Source organism: Nerophis lumbriciformis, linkage group LG18 (genome assembly GCF_033978685.3).
Source record: "Nerophis lumbriciformis linkage group LG18, RoL_Nlum_v2.1, whole genome shotgun sequence".
Classification (NCBI taxonomy): Eukaryota; Metazoa; Chordata; class Actinopteri; order Syngnathiformes; family Syngnathidae; genus Nerophis; species Nerophis lumbriciformis.
Window position 1 is genome coordinate 27,481,138 of NC_084565.2, and position 12,392 is coordinate 27,493,529.

The window sequence follows — 12,392 nt, forward strand, 5'->3', positions numbered from 1 at the left end:
AGTAACAGTTTCATTTTTAGATCAAGTGCGGAAATGAAAATATGGAATCACTCAATTCTGAGGAAACAAATATGGAATCACCCTGTAAATGTTAATTTCCAAAGATAACAGTGGCGTCAGATTAAGTCTGTTCATTAGTCGGCAGTTGAAAAGAAGTGTTCACACCTTGTCGAGCTGTTGGACCAGGTGGATTGGCATGAATCCCGGCTCTAACACGAGATATGTCATTGAGACAAAGGAGACAGGAGAGCATTATCAAAGTTCTTTAAGAAGGTAAATTATCATGCAATGTTGCAAAATATGTTGATTGTTCAGAGTCAGCTGTGTCTGAAATCTAGACCAAGTACAAACAACATGGGTTGGTAAGGTAATTAGCTTGTAAAAGGCAAGCATACTGGTAGACCAAGGGAAATTGAAAATGGGTCAAGACATAAAACTTCAAGCAATGTCTTCAAAACGAAAACATGCACAACAAATCAAATGAACAACAGGGCGGAAACTGGAGTCTCTGTATGAGACAAAACTGTAAGAAACCGTCTAAAGAAAAATGGGATTCCCATCCATCCATTTTATACCGCTTGTTTTGAATGCAAAAAAAAAAGCTAAACGAAAACTGTCATTAACATCCAAACAGAAAAAAAATAGGTTCCAATGGGCGATTCAGTGATTGGGAAAGGTGATGATGCTAAAACATTTGTTTGGTGCTGTTCTAATGGGATTTATGAAGACGACTGCCTGAAGTATGTACATTTCCAAAGCCATTGATGATATTGGGCTGCATGTCAAGTAATAATGTCACTGGGGTCATGGCTCTAATTACATCATCAATAAATGGTACATTGACATTTTGACACTTTTCCTATTCCATCTATCGAAAGGACGTTTGGGGATAATGACATCATTTTTTAAGATGATATTGCATCTGGCAAAAAAGCAAAAACTGTAAAAAGTTTCCTTGAAGAAAGATACATAAGGTCAATGTCATGGTTTGCTAATAGTCCTTACCTCATAGCAATTGAAAATCTGAGGTGGAAATTGAAGAAAATGGTCCATGACAAGACTTAAACCTGCAAAACTGATCTGACAACAGCAATCAGAGAAAGTTAAAGCAAGATTGATGAGGAGTACTGTCACTCGATAAGTCTGTATCAGAAACTGCAAGTTGTTATAAAAGCAAAAAGTGGTGCAACAAAGTACTAGTGGTGTGTTGTTTTGTTTATCATGGTTTCAAAGTTTTTCCCCCTCAAAATTGAGTGATTTCATAATGTTGTCACTGTTACTGTCCAACACAATTTATTTTCTTGATTTCTACATTTAAAACCTTTCCTTGTGGTCTAAACGCAGGGCCTACTTAACCTAAGGGGGCTCAACATCCCCCATCATCATGATTTCAGCAACAATGCAAATACATCACCTATTTCACAAATCATTGAATTTATGAATACATCTCCTTTGTGAAGACTGCCTGTGTTTTAGCTCAAATAGTAGTGCGCTGGTCTTTCACACGGGCGACGAGGGTTCCAGCCTCGCTCAAAGCAGTAGAAAAAAAAACTCAGCTGACAGAGAGAGAGCGAGACAGAGAAAGAGAGAGAGAGCGAAAGAGAGATTGAGAAAACACAATCACTAGTTTGACAGCTATGAACACCAATCATTGCATTCCACCGAAAAAATCGGGGGACCCTGGGCTTCAGCCCAGGTAAGCCCGTGCATTAGGCCGCCTTGTCTACATGACATGTAATGGTGGTTCTTTGGTCAAAATTTTGCATGGATGATATTTTACAGACCATTTTCGAGCCGCTCTTTGACCGTCTCCTTAGGATGCACCATTTTGTGGGCGGGCCTCATCTACGTACCTCCACATCGACTGCGTCTTCTTCCCATCAGCCATGTTGTAGCTTTTAGTGCTTCCATAGCAAGTCTACTTACAGATATAAGTGAGAACTATACGCTACTTTGTATTAGAACAGGAGAAGAAGCATGTGCATGTACGAGCCAGTCTGCCCCACAACAAGAGGACAGAGAAAAAGAAGAAGCTTATTGACTACAGCAAAGACTACAAAGGCGGACGCCCGCAAGGCACTCTGGGTACATTTATACCATCCATCCATCCATCCATCCATCCATTTTCTACCGCTTATTCCCTTTGGGGTCGCGGGGGGCGCTGGAGCCTATCTCAGCTACAAAGATTGTGCAAATTCCAAACAGATCGTTGGGAAGAAGTATGAAGGAAGGCAGGATTGTTTTATAAATATCTCCGCAATGCCTCCATTTTCAGGACTTATGCAGATCCCTAATACACACAGTAATACAGTTGGTTTTCCATATTAGGGCCCCTTTAAGCCAGAAAGTTTCCATTTGAAATGACTATAGTTTTGTTCCATGTCTGTTTTGTTTTCTTCTACAAAATTAAACAACTGAATGAGTATACTCCAAGTCTGGTGATTCCATCATTTTTGCCAGAGGTTGCAGACTTATGCATATGTGTTTATGTACAAAATAAAATATGTCCAAAACAAGGTGGTTGGGGCTAATATTTAGGTGCACTCTATAGTCTGGAAATTATGGTAAGTAAATTCTGCAATTTTACAACTATGGAGATAATATCAGCAAATTATTGCTGACCGACAAGTATTTTATACATCACACCTAACGCTGGCGCTGACTTCCTCAAGCGTCTAAGTATCTGACTTCTGGATGTCCTGAGGCCAATGTGAAAGCAAATATCCCATTTCACTGGGTACTGTATAAAAGGCAAAGTTTGACAAATGCCAGCTCTTCTTTTTCGGCTCAAATGTGGACTTTTAGCAGGTTCTTTGTGCAGGAGAGGCTACTGGGACCCTCAAATGTTGTCATTTCTGCAAGTGTTGTCTTAAGGTGTGTCTACATTCTATTAAGCGTGAAAAGTAAAAGCCATGTGAAGCTGGGACTGTGCAGTGGAAAAGGGGCAAAACATACTGTCACGATCAATCAAGAATAGTCTTCTTACCTTGTTCGTTTAGAACAACAAACTCAACATGTCTCTCTCCTCTCTGATTTCCCTCTACACCGCCCCCCCATTCCCTCCCCCCAAGACCTATCTCGGTCGAGAGCCAGGGAGTGAAGAGGAGGTGCTGTAGGCGCCATGCATGCCCTGAGTCCTTCGCATGCTGCTGACGCCACCACCTGAGCTACTGGGTGGCGTCGGTGGAAGGCGGGGGGAGTAATGTACTGCGAATGGACGAGACGAGGAGGAAGAGGAGGAAGCAGTAGCAGAGAGAGCGGCAGAGGAGGACGGGGTGAAAGATGAGATGGTAAGAGTGAGGGACGAATGCGCCCTCTGGTGATGGAGAGAAGAGTGGGAGAGACGGACAGAGTGGAGGGAGTCAGACCGAGAGGGTGGTGGGGATTCGGCGTGCAAGGGAGCACTGTGCAGGGGTGGCGGCGGGGGCAGCAAGAGCGTGGGAGTAGAGGGGCTGTGCAGCACCGACTGGGTGCGGCTATGCTGGGCCTGTGATGTGGAGGAGGAGGATGAGGGGAGAGGTGAGGATGCGGAGGCCAGGCGCATTGAGGCGGGCTGGGGGGTGGTTTGTTGGGAGGAGGAGAGACTGAGCAGAGAGCTGAGGCCTCCTGAGGTGGGCAACGACGCCCCAAACTGATGGGAGGACACCGAGGGAACCGCATGATGAAAGATACCTGCAAATCATACAGTAGAAATGGAGGGAGGGGATAAAAGTGTCAAAGAGGAAGAGGAGGAGGGGGTGGGGGGGACAAAGAGAAAAGCGAGGGCTGAGCAAGGTTGTGCATAGCGCCAAGCAAGCACACAAAAAGCAAACAGAGTCAAACCACTGTGCCTTTAAAAAGAACCCGATCTGATTTCATTGAAACACATGCTTGTAGATAATTTAGTTTTGCAAGTGACTTGACTCTGACAAACTACCACCAAAACAAACACCGACAGAAAACAGCCAACATATCAAAGGGCAAAGACAATTGCAGATGTTGACTGTTTTTTCCAAGGGTGTTTGTATCTGCAAGCAAGCAGCCAGTGGAAGCAAGGCAGCATAGCCAGCCAGTCGCAGGCGCTTGGACCTCCACTTACCTCACCATTAGCAGACCCATCTTTCATATGACGAAACCCGACAAACACGATTCTCTTTTTCTGAGTGCTAAGTTAAGAAGAAAAAACATGTACCGTACTAACCTCCTGCTGCTCCACCTGCCAGCCCAGCGGTAGAGAAACTCCCAAGGCCAGAATGTCCGTTGACCAGTCGTGTGTTCCCGCCTGCATTGGAGCTTCCTGTTTGGGCGCCGAACAGTGACTGTAGGACCGAGGTCCCTCCCAGTGGAAACTGTGAACCTAGGTACTGACCCACAGAGGATCCTGTCGAGGAAACTGTGACAGCGCTGGCCCCAACTTTCCCACTTAGAATGCCCCCTCCATTGCTGGCGGCAGCAGACATGAAGAGGTTCTGACTGGAGTGGCCACTGCTGGTCTTTAGCTCCCAATCGCGAGGGGCCTTCGGTTTCTGTAGAGCCTGGCGCGGCTCAGAAATGCTTCCGCCCTGGGTTCCGCCGCTAGCACCACTGCGGTTTCCAGTTTCTTGACTCAGGAAAGGGTTGGGGTAGTTGGATAACTCTCCATCGCTACACTTCCTTGGCTGCTGATGGTGTTGTTTGTAATCAGAGTCTAAGTCCCGGTTTGAACCTCCCATTCCAAACGGAGATCCTCCTTGTCTAAGGTCTGAGTTGGATTGCTTGGGGTCAGAAATGGGTGAAAAGGTTGACTTCCATTTGCTTGTAGAGGACAAGGATGAGGAGGAGGAGGCCTCACTACCTGTGCTGTTACCACTGCTGTTTCCAGACTTCCTGCCTAAAAGATGGAAACAGTAAATATTAAGGAACATGAAGAAGGAAAACTATTTTAAGCATTTTTATTACCTCTTTCATTTTCCCCTATTCTATTGTGTCCATCTCTGCTTTCCAAGGAAATTGTAGCAATTTTTCTTTCAATTCTAGATGGAAAACCACAGAAAAATTCAGGTATTCAATAATCTTGGCATACACTTTTACACATGCAGTGTGTTCCCCCTCTGCTTGTGATCAGTGTAGATATTGTGGCCTTTTTTTGCTCAGTTTAGTTTAACCCTTGTGCAATCCCAGGGCCCAAAACGGGCATGTGTTTGTGATTGTTTAGTTTGAAGGTTAGTGGTCTGAAATTTTGCCAAGGTTTTTTTAGAATAGGATATAAAATTATACAAAATTTCTCTTAAGAACGCCCTCCTCCCCACTGACTCCCATTACAAATGCTATTTTTAACTGACCGTAATGCTGGTATATTACTGTTTTCCCATGAAAACTGAATTAAAACAACAAAACAAGAAAATATTGTTTTGATATGATTGCGCTCCTTAACCAACAGATGACGCCAGATAACCATGATGCAAAATTCTCAGGGCTTGAATGAGTGTAAATGAATTCAACTACCATTTAAATTGCTAAAATGCAATGAAAGTGATCTTGGGCAGTTATACACAGGTGAAAATAAAAAAAGTAGAAATATCATACAGGTTTGTTTAATACAGCAATCAAATTTACGAGGTGAAACTAATAATGTATATGACATAGGCTCATAGAATGCAACTGAAGACATTTCAAGCCTTATTTTGATATACTGTTCATGATTATGGTTTACAGCTAATAAGAACCTCTGATTGAAACTCTCAGAATATTTGGGGTTTTCAAAAACTGCAAGCAATGATCATCACAATTTTAACTAATAAATACTTGACATATCTCACTTTGCATTTATACCACAAATTAGTTTCCCATTTGAAATTGAATTGCTGACATGAATGAATTTTTGCATGGTATTCAAATTTGAGTTTCCCCTGTACACCACAGCAGATATTTATAAATGACTTGTGTGAGCTCAAACTCAACCTAGTTATGACTGATTTCACTCTCATTATAGCTCAGTAGGCACTAAAACTATTTGTTTCTACTTGTCTATCGAATCAAATTACCTTTGAGGAAAAATAGAGGAAAATTGAAAAAAAGAGAGGTACATTTCTATTAGCAAAAAGTGCAGCAACGCGAACCCCGAAAGAACATTTTAAAAAACAAGACCACGCTTCCGGCAATTGGGTGTAATTCTACACTATTTTACCTTTAGATTTAATATCATCTACCGACGTCTTTTTGACACTTACATCGCGGGGGGCGCTGGAGCCTATCTCAGCTACAATCGGAAGGGATTAAGCGGTAGAAAATGGATGGATGGATGGCCCATGTATTAATCTACTCCAGATTTTTTTTAGTAGATAATTTACTAACATTATCATTATTGAAAATGTTATGTAAAATTCTATATCATGCATGCAAAGAAGTCCGAAAACTATTCCCATTTGGCAACTCTATCCTGTATCCATGCCCCTTCGGGTAATTTACTTCCAGTTTTGTGACCTCTGTTTACAATCGGTCACGTCAAAAATATACCTTGTCCCTGGCTACTAATAAATACTGTAGAACTTCAACTGTTTCGGAACTAACAGTGTTGGGAATTATCCAAATATGATTAGCAGCAAAGTGGACAGCCAGGAACAGAGAGCGAACGGAAATGACAGCAAGCTAGTTTTGGTGCTCCTGATCTTGTCCCTGTCCTGCAACTCAGTGTGGCGTTAAAGAGAGAGGAACAGCGAGTACCTGCGGCTGAAGCGACCGTTCAACACATTTTGTTTATATCGTATTTTTATTGATATTTCATTCAAAAAAAACGCAGAAGTGATATTTTAACACAAAAAATAAATGTGTAAAAACACGGATTTCCACTTTTTCGCAGCAATTTTACATGTCTGAAATCAATGTTGTCAAGAATTATTGACCTTTTAATGGTTATAATTACACAAAATTCCACTCTGCAAAAAATAGGTGTTTCCTCAGAATGATAGTATTGTTTAGAATCCTGGGAAAATGTGTTTAAAGCAATACAAAATTGTTTCAAGGATAACTCTTGAACCACACATGTCAGATGTCTAAATTTGACTGTACTAATGAATGTTGGGGACTTCTACTGTGTTTTTGTAAGGTTTGCAAATGCAAACATTTGTTTTTTCCTCAAAATGACCGTATTGTGCTTTGAATCCTGGGAAAATGTGTTTAAAGCAATACCATTTTTTATTTGTATTTTTTGGAAATATTGTATATTTTGCATTTTCCCATTAATAAAAACAGCTATTTTTGACAAAAAGGTCATAAGACATGGAAAAAAGATTTATTGCATTGAAAGTTATCTTTTGCTGACTTATGACACTTGTGAGCGGGACCTTTTTGGATCCTAAGAGTAAGTGTGTATACTCAATCCAAAAACTTGCACAAGGGTTAATACTGGGGTCTGTCAATGAGACTAATTGAGAACACGCAGATTAAATCGTCAGTTAGCAGCTGGTTATTCATTCAATAACACTTGGTGAAAAGAGAACAGTTGACTCAACTTCTAGTAATAACTTTACCGTGAGCTGGAGCCGTCAGCAGGGTATCCTGAGTCGTCATCATCAGAGCTGGGGGCGGAGGAGTAGTGACCTGTACCATTCACTTCCACAGGGCGCTCTCTCTTCAGGACAGGAGGTTGGTCAACTTCAGTCCTGGCCGGGCTGCGGCTTGATTGCTCTGGCGACGAGATGGCAGAGATCTCCAGGGGTTGGTTTATGTTGCTCACCTGGACAAAAATCACAAACATCGAGTTATTTTTCAACTTGACGCTCTGGTTGTCAAACTTGTCTCATTGAGCAGCAACAAAACTGTCGTCCTTCAGTGACTCACCATGGAATTGATGTTGAGTGGTGACCCAGAGGAGTGGTTGTTGGCGTTGATTCCAGGGAATGATCTCCTCTTAGGTGAGCCGCTGGTTGCCATGGCCGCTGTGGAGCCGCGCTTCCGCCTCCCTCGCTTACGTCCCTCTTGAGAAGCGAGGCAGTGAGCGGAGTGTGATGACGACACGTGCGCCGGTGTGTGACTGTGCTGTGTGCCGGGGGACTGGTGGTTGTGGTTGCCGTGGTTACTGTGGTATCCCTGCTTGGCTGAGCTGCCGGCATGATGGTGGAGGCGTGATCCTCCGGCCACGCTGCCTCCACTGCCTGATGACGAGGAAGAGGAGGACGACGACGAGGACGAGGAGAAAAAGATTCTCCTCCGTAGTTCATTGTCCTGCGGTTCCGTGTCAGAGTCTGCTTCTTGGCATTCTTCGCCGCCATCTTCCGGAAGCATCCTAGGAGGTCCGTCTGCATAATGAAGAACACCCCCAGTGCTGACTGGGGGGCTTTGAATGGGACCTCCTCTGCTCAGCGGTCCTGCCAGAGGTGTGTTTGTGTTTGGAGGCGATGAAGAAGCACCATTTTGATCCTCTGGGTGTAGACCCCCATTCATGAGCCCTGAGCAAGATGAATATCCTATATAACATATTGATAATAATGACAAAAGGCAAGAATTTGAAAACCCACACAAATAACCAGTGGTCTACAGATATTCCTTACCATTGGTTTGACAGGCCTGAGACACAGGGCTTGGAGTACTTCTCTACAACAATAAGCAAAAACAGCAAATTGTGATACAAAATAAAGAGTAAAACATAGGATTGATTCAATAACAAATGTTGCGTGACAATATATTGTCCCACAAATTATTGCCAATAAACAATATTATCAGTATCATTTTGGACCAATTTAAGCACTAGTGTAATCATAATTATATACAATAACGATAATGCATGTAACCCAAGGTTATGTCGGTGTCAGAAGCTAGCAGTCCCGCCTCTACACACAGAGACAAATATTGTGAGGATAAATAAGAGGGTTCACTTCCTTAATTTATTTCTGCTATTGAACAAACGGCCTCAGGTGCTGGGAGCAAAACCGAGTAAAATCCTATTACACTCTGTTTGAAAGTGGGTGATGATGAAAACAAAAACACGAACATGGCAATTTATTGATACCGGCAAACTTATCAAGTTCGATTCATTGACTTATCAGCCCGTGAGAGAGAGCTGCATGATTAATCAACAACAAATAAACATTGAGGTTTTAATTACCGGTAGTGTGATAACGTAACTGCAAGAGGCGGGGTTTTTTTGTTTTGTTTTTTTCTCTGCCGGCATTGGAGTGACAGACATGTTCACCAATCAGAAGACTAAGACCATAAAAATAAATGTAAACTGTTTCAGGCATATTAGACCATTTTTATCTGTTTAAGCTGCACAATCTTACATGCATGAAATGATTTTATCTTATATGCCTTATCGTGCCTGGGGTCAGGCCACAAAATGTGTAGTGAAGCCTCTGTTGTCATTGTATAAACAAACACTAAAAATATTTGACCAAAAACCAATGAAGCATTATAACTACCATATTACCCAAAGATATAACATGATGAGTTTTGATCATTTTATAAATTTCTCATTTTTAAAAGCTATTTTTAAGTGTCTTAATGCATTAGCCCCAATGTGATGTGTAAAGAAATACATAGATACAGTAGTGAAGGTGTGCAGACTCGAGCTGCAGTCGGTGGGAGCTGTAGAGTGAAAAGGTGCCGGACGACTCTGGGTCAGTCTGCGTTCTCAGTGAAGGCCTCACATCTGTGGAACTCTTTGCCACTGGAGTTAAAGTCACAATCAAACAGTAAACTTTTCTCCACAAAACTGAAAAAGTGTCTAAAGGAAAATTTGAATTGTGAGCACTAGATCTGGATGTACCGTAGTATAGACAAATGGGGCCAATTATTTTAATGTATTTTTTTTGTACTTTTCTTAATCCTTTAGTATGTAATTTTCACTTTTCTTTAAAATCCTAACCAGGGACGAGGGTTGCAAATTAGCCTGTGGCGAGAAGTCCTATGTACTTTGACATCGGCTACCTATGGGTAGCAATGTTTAATTGCACTGTGCCTGTCAAATAAATGAATAGGAATTGTTGGTCTTGCGTTTGTTCGTCTTTCACTTCTAACAGGGAGAAAGATGTCTCACTGTGCGCGTCGTTCTCAGCACCAGAGTGCCTTTTTTTAACAGTAGAATTTACTGAACATAGTGAGCCCTTTTTTTTTAAAGTCATTCACAATCTTTGTCTCGGTCGGAGGAAAGTGGGACGCCAGCTTTACACACACAGGAACGTACAGACAGCCTCCTTACTCGCTGCAAAGTAACACAATTTAGGAAGAAAAAAATATCATTACAAAGTCAAATGTCCTTTTGTGGAAATAGTTCAGGTTCAAATTAGATGGTCAATATTAGCCCATCAACACGGACAACCGAGTGAGAATGCAGTGATCGCGTGTCGGCAAGAAACAAAAAGACAATGTCCGATAGTTTTTCTTTAAAATGTTCAATATTTATTTAAATAAAATTTTTGCTTACAGAAATTAGTCAATGTTATTTGTTGTTTATTTATTTAGGATAACAAAGTTATTTACCTACCAATTACAGTACTATGGTAAACAATTCTACAAAAATGAGAAATAAAAGTTTATATCTTTATAAATGGGTCCTTGCATTATATTATATGTTATGATTACATTACATTATAAACACTGTATAGTGTTTTATTCATTATTTTTTTCAGTTTAAGAGCTTGAATGATGTACAGAAAAGCTTAGAGTCAAGACAATTATTTTTGAATGTAAATGATTGCATACTGTTCTGTGTGGCGCCTTGAGACAATAATATGTTGATTGACAGTCTAAAGCGGGGGTCAGCAACCCGCGGCTCTAGAGCCACTTGCGGCTCTTTAGCGGCGCCCTGGTGGCTTCATGGAGCGTTTTCAAAAATGTATGGAAATGGGGAAAAAAAGGGGTGAAAAATATATGTTGTGTCTGTAGGAAGACAAACACAACACAAACCTTCCTAATTGTTAGAAAGCCCACTGTTTAATATGTTTATGCTTCACCGATGAGATTATTTGGTGAGGGCCGCTTTGTCCTACTCATTTCAGCGGCCCTTGAACTCACCGTTGCGTGGACTGTGACTCAGAAGTTTGTTTACATGTATAACTTTTTTCAACGCTGCCACAGAAAGATGTTTTTATGCCACTCATTCTTTGTCTCATTCTGCCCACCAAACTTTTTATACTGTGTGTGAATGCACAAAGTTGAGCTTTGCTGAGGTTATTGACTTGTTGGAGTGCTAATCAGGCATATTTGGTCACTGCATGACTGCAAGCTAATCGATGCAAACATGCTATTTAGACTAGCTGTATGTACATATTGCATCATTATGCCTCATTTGTAGGTATATTTGATCTAATTAAATTTTCTTTACTTATTTCCTCTGTGTATTTAGTTTATTTTTCCATGTTTCATGACACATTATCTGTATGTAATATTGACTGCATTTCTGATAGTTGTTAGTGTGCCATGTTGTTCCAGACCACAACAAATGTTACCGAGCTTGCAAAGATTGTAATAAATCCATTAAAAGAAGACGTTTCCTTTAACTTGGACACACAGATCTATACCTTTGGTCATTCTAAGACAGTCATTTCCAGGAGTTATCTCACCCTCTGAGAAGTTTTACTAATGTTTTCCAATGTTGTAAAAATGTGTAGAATAAATATTACATTTCAACATTTCTGTCAACGAAGATTTGCATCAGCCTGCGACACATAGTCATTTTGATAGTAGGCTAATATAGCTAATTAGCCACTTACATCATGTTTTGTCTTCATTATAACACTTATATAAGACTTTTAAAGTAATTTTCATAGTAGGCTAATATCACTATTTAGCCACTTACATCATGTGTTGCCAACATTATAACACTTATATAAGTCTTTTGATTTTTTTGTGGCTCCAGATCAATTACTTTTTTGTATTTGTGGTCCAATATGGCTCTTTCAACATTTTGGGTTGCCCACCCTTAGTCTAAAGTGTCTTCTTTCACCCATTATTTATGCAGTTTTATGCTTTTTTTGTGTATTAAATATAAAAATCACAAATCGAATCGAAATTAGGTTTTTTCTCAAAATCTTGCAGCCCCTGCCCAGGCCTAGTAAAACATTTCACTTGGATGAAAATGCTCACCAGCCTCTCAGCCCGACTAGGCAACACAACACTGGCCAGTGGAATGCTGACTGGAAGTTTGCTTGGGTGGACAGTGCTCAGAGGAATACTTATTGGAAGGCTTTTGATGCTGCTTTCTCCCTGAACAGATGGACTCTTCTCCTTTCCACCCTGAATGGAGAATTGTTTAAAATACGAAATCCAGTATAAATATATAAATACAATAACAAGCATCAAAACACTGAAAGAGCCCAACATCTACCCTCTCAGTGCTCCTCGGTGTATCAGATGCATTAGGAGACGGGCTGCTCTGCTTGGCTCCAAGAGGGGAGTTCATGCCACCCATTTCCATCCTGAAATAATGATGCAGTTAA

General features: G+C 41.2%; 1 protein-coding gene across 6 annotated transcripts in view; it reads right to left on the reverse strand.

Annotated features, from left to right (window-relative positions):
• dot1l (DOT1-like histone H3K79 methyltransferase) overlaps nucleotides 1-12,392 on the reverse strand; it is a 46,147-nt gene that overhangs the window by 2,226 nt on the left and 31,529 nt on the right. For 2 of the 6 annotated variants that reach the window (XM_061977929.1, XM_061977928.1), the window contains exons 21-28: nucleotides 12,281-12,371; nucleotides 12,040-12,189; nucleotides 8,508-8,550; nucleotides 7,798-8,423; nucleotides 7,488-7,693; nucleotides 4,918-4,991; nucleotides 4,181-4,849; nucleotides 2,987-3,672 (exon numbers count right to left, since the gene is read on the reverse strand). In XM_061977929.1, the coding sequence (XP_061833913.1) occupies nucleotides 3,074-3,672; nucleotides 4,181-4,849; nucleotides 4,918-4,991; nucleotides 7,488-7,693; nucleotides 7,798-8,423; nucleotides 8,508-8,550; nucleotides 12,040-12,189; nucleotides 12,281-12,371 (2,458 nt within the window). In that variant the 3' untranslated portion in view covers nucleotides 2,987-3,073. The remainder of the gene's footprint in view (nucleotides 1-2,986; nucleotides 3,673-4,180; nucleotides 4,850-4,917; nucleotides 4,992-7,487; nucleotides 7,694-7,797; nucleotides 8,424-8,507; nucleotides 8,551-12,039; nucleotides 12,190-12,280; nucleotides 12,372-12,392) is intronic. The other 4 variants (XM_061977931.1, XM_061977930.1, XM_061977933.1 and 1 more) reach the window with 4 other exon arrangements.